The sequence below is a fragment of the Anser brachyrhynchus genome (genome assembly GCF_964034855.1).
Source record: "Anser brachyrhynchus genome assembly, chromosome: 1".
Classification (NCBI taxonomy): Eukaryota; Metazoa; Chordata; class Aves; order Anseriformes; family Anatidae; genus Anser; species Anser brachyrhynchus.
Window position 1 is genome coordinate 48,685,666 of NC_137694.1, and position 12,401 is coordinate 48,698,066.

Consider the following 12,401-nt stretch of genomic DNA (forward strand, 5'->3'; position numbering starts at 1 on the left):
TAATTTCCATATTGTAAGTTGTATTTTTTTTTAATATATATATTTAAACTCCGTGTAGAATCCATTTTTTTCCCCATTACCTCAAACATGCATTTGTTGGAGGTGCTTGGGTGAGGAAGATAAAGGGGAGGTTATGGTAACTTTTAATCTTTGAAGACAGATGGTTGGCAAGTTTTTAATACTCTTAATCTTTAATCTTATTATTTGTCTTTGCCTGTTCCATGGTCTGTGATGTGGATTTTTAACATATTACTTTTACCTGCTAGCCATTATGGTTTTTAACATACAAATCCTTTAAACCATCTGTTTTGTGCATTCAACTTAAATTCATAGAGTTCAACCTGAAAGGAAGAGCCTCATAAAAAGATGTGTGCAAATCTGAAAGACACTTGCTGAAAATACATGAACAGCATACAGTGACAGTCAAAAATGTACAACTAAAGAGCTAGGAAGAAAAAGAAAAAAAAAAGAGAGAGACTTTCTAATGCCTTTTATAAATTGGAAACTTGAAGGCAATGTCTTGAAAAAAAAAGTATACTTTACTAGTGCAGTGTGTCATGAACCCAAATGAGCTAGTGACCAAGAGATTTTGAGGTCAGGAACCTGACATAATTGAAAACAATCATCTGTATAAACCTTGATAATACGTAGGACAGCAGCCCAGAATCTTTGGAAATTTATAGACCACAGGTCTAGGTAGTGTATGTGATGTTGACATTATCACACATTTTCCCTTTCATTTTGTAGAACATGATGTTGGCTCCTTGTGCCCCTCAGGGATGGCAGAAGATTACATGGGCATAGTGTCCTGTGTGCCACAAACCAGGAATCATTGCTTTCATTTGGCTATATGCGTAGCCATAAAACCAAAAACAAAACCATAAGAAAAGGCAACTCTCTGTTGGAATGTCTGTGAGGTGCTACTGCATGCTGGGCCATTCTGAATACTGCTTATACAGTCAAAAGATTTATATTGATTGTTTGCTGAAATAAAGGCCTGCTGGGTTCTGCAGCTAATGGTATGCAAGAGGTTGATGTGAGTTCAGACTTTAAGCCTTTGACTTCTGTTCAGAGGATGAAGTACCCGCTTCCAGCTGGAATGTCCATGAAAGTCTTTGCCATGATCCTGGTCCAAGACTCTTTTTGTCACCAGTGAACTCCATAAAAAGGCACCAAACCCCTCACAGAGTTTATGAGGTTGGATGAAACGAAAATTTGCAAATCCCATGCCCACGGGCATAAACCATATTCAAACAGCATGAGAGTGCTGCATCTATTAATTCATAAGCATTACTATACATGTAATAATTAAAAGCAAGGAATTCCACTGGAAACAGAACTGATGAAATCTTTATTTTTTTTCCCTACATGTCTGCCCCAAGGGTGAATTCTTACGTGCATTCTTGGTATTTAGTAAAGGCAGTCAAGCTGCAGTCTTTCCTTTACAAGGGGAAATCAGTAGGGTCTCTATCCTTCCTGGTTGCCTGTTGAAATTTGTAGGAGCTCTGTACCTTTGAGCCTCATTTGGCTCTGTCACATTTGATTAAAATTGGCCATTGGATTCAGAAGTCACTGAGGGAATGGACAGTGTGTGTATGTTCACACAAACGTTCACACAAAGAAATGATCATGCATTCCTTGCACTACTCATCTAAGAAAATCCTCCTTTGATGAACACTTTTCATTAGTGTCCTCAAATTTCTGTCACCTTCGTCTGAGGATGGAAGAATTGCTAACTTGGGAGAGTAAAAAATGGGCCGCCTAAGTTACCTGGCATGGTGAACTGAGCACTCCAGTAGTTCATCATCTAAGTTGCCAAGTGCTCTTGTTGAAATACCTAGTAAAGGGAGTGACGTATTAAAATTTGCAGTCATTTTGAATAGATTTAGAGTAAATGTCTGCAGCTTGGCTAGACGTTTAAGTAACTGTACAGCTGTGCGTGAACAATTTTTTTCCAATTGTCAATCCCAAGCAGAAAATTCAGAAACAGATGTAATTACCATATAGTACAGCAAATGGTAAAGCTCTTTCAAACTGTGGACACAGAAATGAAAATGATCTGATGGATGTGACCAAAGAAGTCACCACGCAGCAGCTGAAGCCACCACCACCTCGGTGCGTGCTCTTAACCTGTCCCAACTGAGGAGTAACAACAGCGGGGAACACACTGGCACCTGAAGCCAGAGAAAACTCAGTTCAAACTCAGTAATGCTACAGTGCCTCAAGTCTTAAGCTGCTGCAGCTGAATCCTTCCTGTCCCGTGCTCATAACTCATGCTAACTCTGTGGAGTTTAGAGTACTTAGAAATGTCAGCTTTTGAGTGGAAAAATGTTTTCAATCTTTGTATCACAAGTGGCATTTAGTATTTTCTATGCTCAGGACAGTGTATCATTGATCAGGTGTATTATAGGTCATGACCCTATGCCTTGCATCACATATGTAAAAATTGCAGCTTTAGAACAGAAAAGCAAATTATAAACGTGTTCAAATATATTCTGGAGGCTACTGGTTTTGTAGCAACTCCCCTGCCAAAAGCCTCATACGGGTTTTTGCCTCAGCACCAGTAAGCACAGGCTCTGTCTAGATAGAACCACTCTTTTTTTAGCTATTTTTGTTTCAGGGTATGTGTGTGCTGGCCATAGTGCGTGTAAGCAAAGTATTAACTCCTGATACGTTGTAAGGGTTATGTGACCAGGCAGCCTCTCCAGGCTCTAAGGCAGCACGGGGTCATTCAGAATTCAGTTCCCAGCGGGTTTGGCTCTGTAAGTTATCCAAAGGAGCGCGCTGTGACAGGGTTTAAGTCCTTCAGCGCAGCACCTCCCTGCCGGGAGGGCCGGGGCGGCGGGGAGCTCCCCGGGGCGGCGGGGAAGGCCCGGCCAGGCCAGGCCGGGCAGGGCGGCACCGTGCCGGGCACCCGCTCTCCCGGCGGGGCGGCGGCGCAGGGCCCCGGGCGCGGTTCCCGGTCCCCGTGGGGCAGCGCCCCACCGGCCGGGCTCTCCCTCCGTCTCTCCCCGGCTCCCCCCGTCCCCGAGGCGGGCTGTGCCGTGCCCTGCCCGGCGCGGCGCGGTCCCGCCCCGGCGGCTGCTCCGCCTCCCGGGCCGCGGCGGCTGTCACGGGGCTCGGGGCCGCGCCGGGCTCCTGCGGGGCGGGGGCGGCGCTGCGCGGGGCCCCGCGGCTTCCCCTCGGCGTGGCCGCCACCGCGACCGCCCGGCGGCACCCGGGCCCCGCCACCATGTTCAGGCGGATCCTGCAGCGGGTAAGGCGCCCGGCGGGGAGAGGCGGGGAGAGGCTCGGCTCGGCTCGGCTCCTCCGCTTCCTGCTGCCGGCCGGGCTCGGGGCGGGGGACACCGGCCCGGCCTGCTTGGCCGCCGCCGCTCCCTCTCCTGCCGGCCTGGCGGCGCCGCGGGGACGGCCCCGTGCCGAGCCGTGCCGGGTCGGGGCCTGCCCGCCGGGCGGGGGCTGCGGGGTCCCCGCCCGGCCCTGGGCAGAGGCCGCGGCTCCGCCGGAGGCTCCCGAGCCGCCCGCGTCCATCTTGCAGCTGCCCGTCCGCCCTCCGCGATCCTCGGAGCCGGCTTCTCCCGGGGAGCCCCGCTGGCCGCACGGCGTGCCCCTGGGCCGAAAGGCTCCCCGGGCGTCTGCTGGGGAAGGCTGGCGTGCTTTCCTCGCCTGCTGCAAGGATGCGAGGGTGCTGCTTTGTTGCGGAGGGGAGGAAAGTGCATCGCTGCGCGCACCGCTGGCTCCTGGCGTGAAGCACGTGTCCCGAGCTGTCTGCTCTCTTCAGCCTCAGTGGGTGAAGGTTGCCCTTGGTGTGTTGGGAGCTTAGCGTTACAAGGAGGAACTTCCTGAAACCCGGTGGGAAGACGTACCAGCGAGCAGGGAAACCTCCGTATCAATCTAATTAAATACTGTTGGCGTCTAACCAGGTGTTTGTTGGTTCTGAGGCATAACGGGCCTTTGAGGAAAGCTTATGTGATGTACAAAACACCTGGGTACAAGGGAAATTTGCCTCTAAGTGTAAGTTTAGCTAAAAACCTAAAGTCGGTATAAAAGTTTTCAGGGATTAGGAACAGCTATTTTCACTGAAAATTTTAAACAAATAACCATTCCCCAGTGGTTCCCAAAATTACAGGATTATAGCAGAGCCAGTTGCTAACAAAGGTGAAACAAAGATGTCCCAAAATAAATAGGGAAATGGCAAAATTTGTAAAGGTGTTTTGATTGGTGCAAATAACTATGCTTTTAAAAAATCGCTCTTTCATAAAACGCCTAATGCCCTTTCAGTAGAAGTAGTGATTGTACACATAACCTCATACGTACCTTTTTTACCCACAGTCTGCAGTTGGCAAAGTGGGAGAATAACTTTTGATGTGCTTTGGTGCTAAAAGTGAGCCTTTGGTTGCTGTCAGATTTGCACACAGAGTAAATAAGTATTGAAATCTTTCCCATCTCAGAGGCAGTGATTTGAAAGCCAGAGGATCCTCCTCTTGGTCCTCACTTGTGTGTCATTAATGTAACTGGCTGAAAGAGAAAAAAACAAATCCTTGAAAAACCAATCCTTGCAGTCACTGAAACATAGTGTCGTATATAAGTCTTTGGTTTATTATTTGCTTGTAGGCAACAGGTAAACTTCTCCCTTACGTTTCTCTTTATAGTTCAGAGATTGGCATCAAGCTGGAAAGGAGGAAGACAAAAACTAATAAGATGCTGTTTGTAGTTTCAGTCACTTACTTGACATTCTGGTTCCTGATGTTTTGAAACATCATATACTTCTTTTTACATTCTTCCTGTTGCCTGCTGACCTTTTTATTTCCTCCACAGTTGTAATTTTTGTTTTTAGAAGAATAACCTCAGTAACTTGGGCATATTTCTAAAACAGAAAGTATTATGTACTTGTTACTACTGAACATCACTCAGTTTCTTTTTGAAGTTAGTATCTCAATGCTCTCTTGAACCAGGACCTCCTTTTAGGTCCTTTCCCTGCAGGCTCTTCCTACATTTTATGAGTTTTCAATGTAATATCTTAAAGATCCATCTGTTCTGTGTGTTTGCACTGTAAAAAAAAGTCTAGGAAAAAGGTAGTCTTTCCTGAAAGAGATCTGTGTGGAATGACTGACAGACAACTTTCCTGTCCAGATATTTTGATTTTTAATCAGCCCTACTTACACGTATTCCCTGGAGAGCTGTCTGATTATGTTCAGCTCCAAAGGCCCTGTGTGGCCAGTGCTTCCCCTCCCAGTTGTTCGTTTACTGGTGGAGCTGGTGACTGCTGCCTCTGGTCTGCTGAAGCAGAGAGCAGAGCCCACTTCTTAAATTCACCAGATAACCAAAACTTGGATGGGGGCGAGCATTTCTATAGGGAGGGTGCATTTATTTTCAGTTGGTGGAAAACTAATTACTTTGGCCTTCTTCTCAGCTGTCCTCCCAGCTCTCATTTTGTGGTGAAGTGTGCCTCTGTTGGGCCAGCGTGACTACTGTTTATGTTAGTTTTTGCCTTAATTCTTTGTGTTTAGCAGGCTATCTGTACCTGTTAGCCACTGTGCTGTGTTTGGGTGGTAAGATGCTTTTGTTCTGTTTGTAACACTGCTTGGTACGCTTAGGTTCTAGGCGGGTTTTGCAGGCATTTCCGTATCTCAAGTAGCACGGTTGCCTTTTCTCTTGCTCCATCCTCAGGACTGGAGATATTGACGTGTCCGGGGTGCACTGAATCTCATACAGTGCCTATAATTCTCTTTGTTACGTTTATAATTACAGGGCTGGCGTGTTTCCTTGGGTGGGCGCTGAGCCGTGGCTGTGCCGGTGCCCTCGCGCAGGGTGGCGGGGAGGCCTGTGCCTCCCCTGGGCGTGAGGCCTGCTCCGTGGGGCGGGTCAGGCGGTGGCGAGGGGAAGGCTTCGTGCCCCCCGAGCGTGGGAGGCCTTGCCTTTAACGCAGCCGAAAAACAGCTGTCACGCTTCCGAAGAAGTAAACACTACTACTGTTCTGTACCACAGTGTACTCTGACTCTGGCACGCGTGCTAATTACTTCTAAGTGACGGTGTTATCAGGTGTGCTTAATTAGATTTACAGTGTTTCCAGAGCTGAAAATCTCGTAGGGAGGCCTTGAAAAGATGTTGACTGCAGAACATTATTTTGAAGTGTGAAGTAGAATCTATCCAAATAAAAAAAAAAAAACTTACTGGGAAGCTTCTGCAGAGAAAAAAATATTTTGAGTTTGTTTGGGCTAAAATGTCTTTAAGGACAGACAAGAGCAAAACAGAGGGATGAAAAATGCACTGAAAGTTGTTTAATACCAAAGGCTTTGGCTGTCTTATCTTTTTGTTCTTGCATCTTGCTAGTTGCTTCAAGACCTTAATAAGTTTGGGCAGTAATACCCTTATGTAGTATTTAAACCTGTGTTGGAAAAACTGTATAAATCTATATTTGTTAAGGCATTCTTGAGGCTTAACATATTTTTCAAAGGTTTAATTTATTCTGAATTTAAAACTGCTGAAAGAGCTTCACAAGTGAATGGAGCGTAGCTATAGACAGATAAATGACTGTGCAAAAATGAGATGGTAGAGATCCATATTTATACTCTGTCATTTTAATGTATTAACTCAACTCATTCATTATATAATTTTCTATTCCTTTACAGAAAACAAGCTGCACTCGTCTTGCTTTCTGTTGTTAATGATGTTTCTTTATATTAGCTTGCAGTTTGGGAAAACACAGAGAACAACATTATGAAGTTTAGCATGTCATTTCCACAGCTATAGCACTACCAGTAGAAATGCATGCTTCTCAGCAAAATAAACAAATAGAACTTGGACAACTAGGAAAGAAATGTGTTGGGTTAGAGACTAATTTTGTGTCAGTCTTTCAACTCCATGCGTGGCTTTAGGGATCAAATGTTAGTTATGTTAAAATACATATACAGAAGCCTGTGTAATTCATAACTCATTTTTCTGCTCCCCTATATAGCCCAGAGCTTTATTAAGTAAAGAATAAGAAAGGTAACTGAAAACAGAGAGTATCATTCTGAGTGTTTCCCTAGTTCACAAAGTCTGCGCCCCATTTGGTATGTTGTTCAATGTGTTATTTATTTTTTTAATGGAACGTGGTATGGCAGTGGTGTGGGAGCCAAGCTTAAACACGTTTCTGAACGTATTTAGTCATGGGGTGCTCAATAGAAGGAAAATCAGTCCCGATGTTTCAATCCTCCCATTCTTTATTTGTCTGTTGAAGGACGTTTAAATTACAGTACAGCTTTAAAGGATAAGTTAGTTGCATTTATGGTCTTGGTCTCCATAACATCCTTCCAAATTTGTATTAAATTTTTCTTGACAGTTTGTATTACTTATCAGATGGATGCTGTGGTGCCTTTCTCCTGATGCGGAAAGGTACTTAATGACCTTTTTCCTTCCCACCCTTCTTTCTTGTGCATGCCACTCAAGAGAAGTGTACTAACCTTTCTAAATCTAGCTTTGAATCATTCTTTCTGTTTTAAAATGAGCATGTTGTGTTTTTTTTTAAGCATTAAAAGGATTTTACTAGGTACTGTTTAGTAATTTCTGTCTCTCATACTACATCTAATCAGACAAACCATGCTGCGCCTTTTAGTGTGATTATAGCATGTCTGAGGTGTTTCATAAAGCAAGTATTTTAATCAACCTTGTAGTAATAATACTGTAATATAACATCTTTCATCCTGAAGGTTGTAATAATCTCTAATTTGTAGTGCTAAAACTAGCAGAACTTAATATGCAAATCTCATTGTGAAACGCAGTTCTGTCACGCGATAGCTGATGAACTACGTGCTATAGTGTTGTATAAGAAGTTACAATATAAAGCGAAGAAAATGTTGTTCTTCTGTTGTAGTTGTCACGGAAGGTTCTTGGTTTTGGGAAGAAATGATTCATTCACTATACTGAAAGCGTGCTGTCAGGTATTGCAAAAGCAGAGATATATTCTGCCTGCCTCAATAGACGGTCAGACCATCTGATACTCTCACTGTCCAGGGAAACTTTTATTCAGTTTCCCTCTTCTGCTGTCCGAGGCTAGGTATGTGAAGGTATATTCTTCAGTTTTTGGAACTGAAGAGTGGAGCTAAAGGCTTCCATTTGTTGTAAAGGATTATTGCAGAAGTGCATAGCTGTTAATGCTGACGCTTTCTCATCCCATTTCTACTTGTGGATGTAGATATTGGGACAGATAGGGGTTCAATTTCTCAGCTTTCTGGGGGACTGAGGATCCTTTGTAGCTAATTGCCATACAAAATCCTTTTTATCATGCTCGGGTTTTTAAAGCCTTTTGAAAAATTCCTATCAATAAGAAACTGCTTCTGATGTCTTGAAATTTCAGCTCCCTTATGGAGGAAAGCTGTGGCACCTGACTTAGTCATGTTCGTTTATGTAGATGTGTATATACATCCTCTTTGGATTCGTTGTCCTCGCACAACATGGGTTCACAAATGCGGTCCAACCTCCTGCTGTGGGCAGGCTTGGCCACGAGGTCAGAGCGGGCCGCTAAGGCTTGTCCTCACTGTGAAGAAACTTTTTCTTACCTTGAGTGGGAACCTCCCATTTCAGTGATGACCCCAGGAAAGACCAGAATGAGGAGAGATGTTCTCATCGTTACTGTCACTAGCTCCCGATAGCTTGCTTTTGTCACCCCTGCTCACTTCCCTTTAGTCAGTCTATGGAGCCGTTCTAAAATCTAACAGTATCTCACTGGGTATGAAGTCCATAATCAGCAAACTTGACCTTTTTATTATGTTTGTTTGATTACAAGGCTGTAGTCTTTATAAGAGTTGAAAAATAGAACCTTCTTTACAAAACACAACAGGAAAATGTACCTCAGTTTCCAAGTACGGAAAAGCTTTCGTGTTGCACGTATGTTGTAAATCAGACTGATTTGTCTGAAAAGAAGGGATATATTCAAGAAAGAAAATCCTAAAACAAAATTTTGGAGACACCAAGATTTAGAAACTAAAACTATTTATCAAATTCTGTTCCTCTGTCTGTGGATATCAATCTCAATATTTAAAATTCTATGTCTTTAATCCCCCTACATTAAATTAGAAGTTCCTTTATAACATTACATGTATTTCCAGATGGGCTGGAAATGCTGAAGTGGCATTACTTCATCCCATTTTCAGTTGTCATCGTGGAATTAGATAATGAACTTTTGTTCTTTGTAGAAACTAGGATTGAGTATCAGTATTAAGATAATTTATTTGCCAATGTTTGCTTTACGAATGCTAAATCTTCTGTCATTGGTCAAGCGGTGGAGTTGTGGAGATGAGTAAGAGAAGTTAAACTTAATTTAAAACAAAGTTAGATTTAAATAAGGTTTATAAGCAGTGATCCATCCATCCAATTTTTGAATCAAGTAGTATTTCAAATTTATCTGGAATTTATTTTCTCTAAGTCCATGGTTTCAATCAGTAATGTTTTAATTTCCAGCATATTCACGGGAATTTATTTTTGTAGGTTGTCTTACTGATAATTTGGTTTAACTTAACCATAAGCTTGATGCTTGATTTTTTTTTTTTCTACTTCAAATTACAGCACTAGTGTACCTTCATGTCTATTTATCGTACCAGCAGGGTCCTTGCTCTTTAATTTTCTTCAATTTTTTTGTCTTTGAGGTTGTAGATAAGTTGTGAAGAAGGCAGTATGGTATTGCCGCTTCTGAAAATGTTTAGTTTGTAATTTCTGGTGTTCTGTTCGATAGAGAGACCTAATTTAACATCAGAGTGAGTGATGTAAGGGCAGACTTTAGCTTAATTCTTTGTTTTGTGTTGAGCGTTCATAAGAGGAAGTGAGTTAAAATCCTGGCCTTTGCATTTGGTGTCTTCTTGTTGTATGATATATTGAGAGTCTTGGATAAAAGCTTTGTTGAAGTGTTGCACTGAAAATTAGCTAATTGGTTTGTCAGCTTGTTCATTTCATTACTTTTGTGGAGGGAAAATACTTCTCTGTTTTAGTAAATAGAAGAGAGGCTTTTCCACAAGTTGCATACCATGCTTTGTTAAACGCAGTCGGCAGACATTCATCTTCCCCTCCCCTTTCTCTTCCAGACTCCAGGCAGAGTTGGGTCTCAGAGCTCTGATTCTGATTCATCTGCCGCACCAGGAAATGCTGTGGATGTGAACAATGAAGGCTCCTCCGAGGTACTGTGCGCTGACGTGGAATTGGAGTTGTAAACCTTGTTTCTCGGGTCCACAAAGTTGCTGGGCATTCCTTTTGATGCCATACCTCAATAACAGCTGTACGAAGTAAATACTAGCACGTGTCATTGCCTAAGAATAGGTCCTTGTTTAAATAAAAAGTGAGGATAGATGACATAAATGTGTGACTTTTGATTAAATTTATCTAAATGGTCACAAGCAATCTTTCCTGTAATCATAGAGATGAATTATTAAAATTAAAAGCAAGGAGACATCAGCTTAACACTCCTCATTTATAAATGTTTTATGAGTTTGGAAAAACAAGGCTCAACATTTTTACACACTTATAATTCCTTTTCACCTTGCTTGTGCTAGCTGTAATGTATATTGGAAATTTCCTTCTCCATATGAAATATCAAATGTGTTGATTTTTGTCTGGTTTTCATTTCAAAAAGCTACCAGTTGCAAGTCCAGTCTATTTTTTAATGTGTTGTATGCCACGCTTAGCCAGCAGAATAAGTTGTTCTTCTTGCTTCAATCCGATATTACGATGTCTTTAGATTTACAGTGTTGTCAAATATTAACTTTTAAAAATGCAAGCTGACTTCACTGGCTGTTGAAGCTATTTTGTGCTAACACAGCTTGATTACCTGGCTTGCAAATGTGTATCAAGCTTGGCATACAAATGCAGTGCAAGGTTAATTACTCCTATTACAGCATTAAAGGGAGCAAAGTGCTCTTTCTTACACCGAATGAAGTGTGTGATGATTCAAATACTCCTATGTCTGTTACGATAAGTGATAAGAGAACTTTTCACTGTACTGTTTAAAATCCTAATTGCCTTCCATCTGTGCATCTGCTTATTTCTTAGTTCTCAAAGCCGTATTACAGTCAGTATAATCAGACGTTCATTAATTTCTTGCTGCATGTTATACATGTAGTGCATTTGCGAGTTCAATTCTAGTTTGTATGCATATTTACACTGTCCCTGAAGCAAATAAATCTTCTTAATTTACAGACTAAAATCTCATTACTTTCATAGTTAACTATGGCATAAAAATATGCAATGAGATGACTGTTTCTTTCCAAAGTTTGACTAAAATTGCACAGTTCTGTTAACATGAATGCAATATCACTGGCTGTACAGCTGGTGGGTGTCACAAGGTACCTCAGTACTAATGTGGGGTTATCTTCTTGACGTAGGACGTGCTTTAAAAGTGTTGTTGTGCCTGCACTACTACACCATTAGTTTTTCTTGCTACTGAGCTGAAACTCAAGTCAGGCCAAAGGCTGCCGTGTCACTTTTGGTTGATACTACATAACATATTAAAAAGTATTTTTTAGTTGTCAATACTTCCACCATCTGCTGCATTAGTTACAAGTAGGGTGTTCTCTTTAGCACACAATTTCAAAATCTGTTTGAAGCTGAATTCCGAAGCTGGTGATGGTTTCTTATTCTCCTGAGATTCATGCATTTTGGCATGCAACTTGAGCCTTTCTCTTGGCCTTCCTTTTCCTGTGCAGCTGGCCTAGGATGTTCTCTTTCAGAGAACTTTCTCTCCAAAAGCACCTTAGCCAGGCTTTGCAGAATGTTTTCTGTCCTTCATATAGTTACAATCCCACCTGGTTCTCCAGTATTACATAAAACCGGAAATCTAGTTGACTTGTTTTCATTCCAATTTCTTAACTAGATTTTCTGATTTGTATTTCTGTAAGATTCAAAGGGAGAATAATTATTAAATCTGGGTAGATTCTCAGGCTTCCTACTCCCTTCAAACCTGGTTGAAATCAATCCTGACTTTTGAGAGTTGTAGTACAAAACAAAAGGAGTGAGGAAGGTTGGTTAAATTCAAACTGTTTATTGCTCAACAAGAGAGGAAAGCTCATTTTAGTCCCTTCTGGGGCTATTATGTCACACCTGGACCTGTAATTAGCTCTGGATATGTATTTTATTCACTATTCAGTCTAAGAAGGAAAAGTTTGAGCCTCTTCTTTCTTTGTACCTTAGGTCCCAGCGCAACTCCATCTGCAGTGAAGGGTTGCTAAATATTGCATGTTTGCAGTCCACCTGTGGTGTACGCTTTTGTTAGTAGATACCATGGCTGCATTGGTTAGACAGATCTGTCACAGACCTCCTTTGTGGACATGCACCTCTGCAGGGGCTGTGTTCAGGCCATTCTGTCTGCCCCTGCAGTGGTCTGCCGAGGAGGTGCAGGCATCCTGCAGCCAGCAGTGTGGACACAGACCCAGAGC

The 12,401-nt window shown here is 42.5% G+C and overlaps 1 protein-coding gene across 4 annotated transcripts in view; it reads left to right on the top strand.

Moving 5' to 3' along the window:
- Window positions 1-2,086: 2,086 nt before the first annotated feature.
- EEA1 (early endosome antigen 1) overlaps window positions 2,087-12,401 on the top strand; it is a 76,858-nt gene continuing 66,543 nt past the window's right edge. The window contains exons 1-2 of one of the 4 annotated variants that reach the window (XM_080575558.1): window positions 2,087-3,256; window positions 10,059-10,151. In XM_080575558.1, coding sequence (XP_080431684.1) covers window positions 3,233-3,256; window positions 10,059-10,151 — 117 coding nt within the window. In that variant the 5' untranslated portion in view covers window positions 2,087-3,232. Of the gene's footprint in view, window positions 3,257-3,292; window positions 4,015-10,058; window positions 10,152-12,401 lie in introns of those variants that run through there. The other 3 variants (XM_080575560.1, XM_080575557.1, XM_080575559.1) reach the window with 3 other exon arrangements.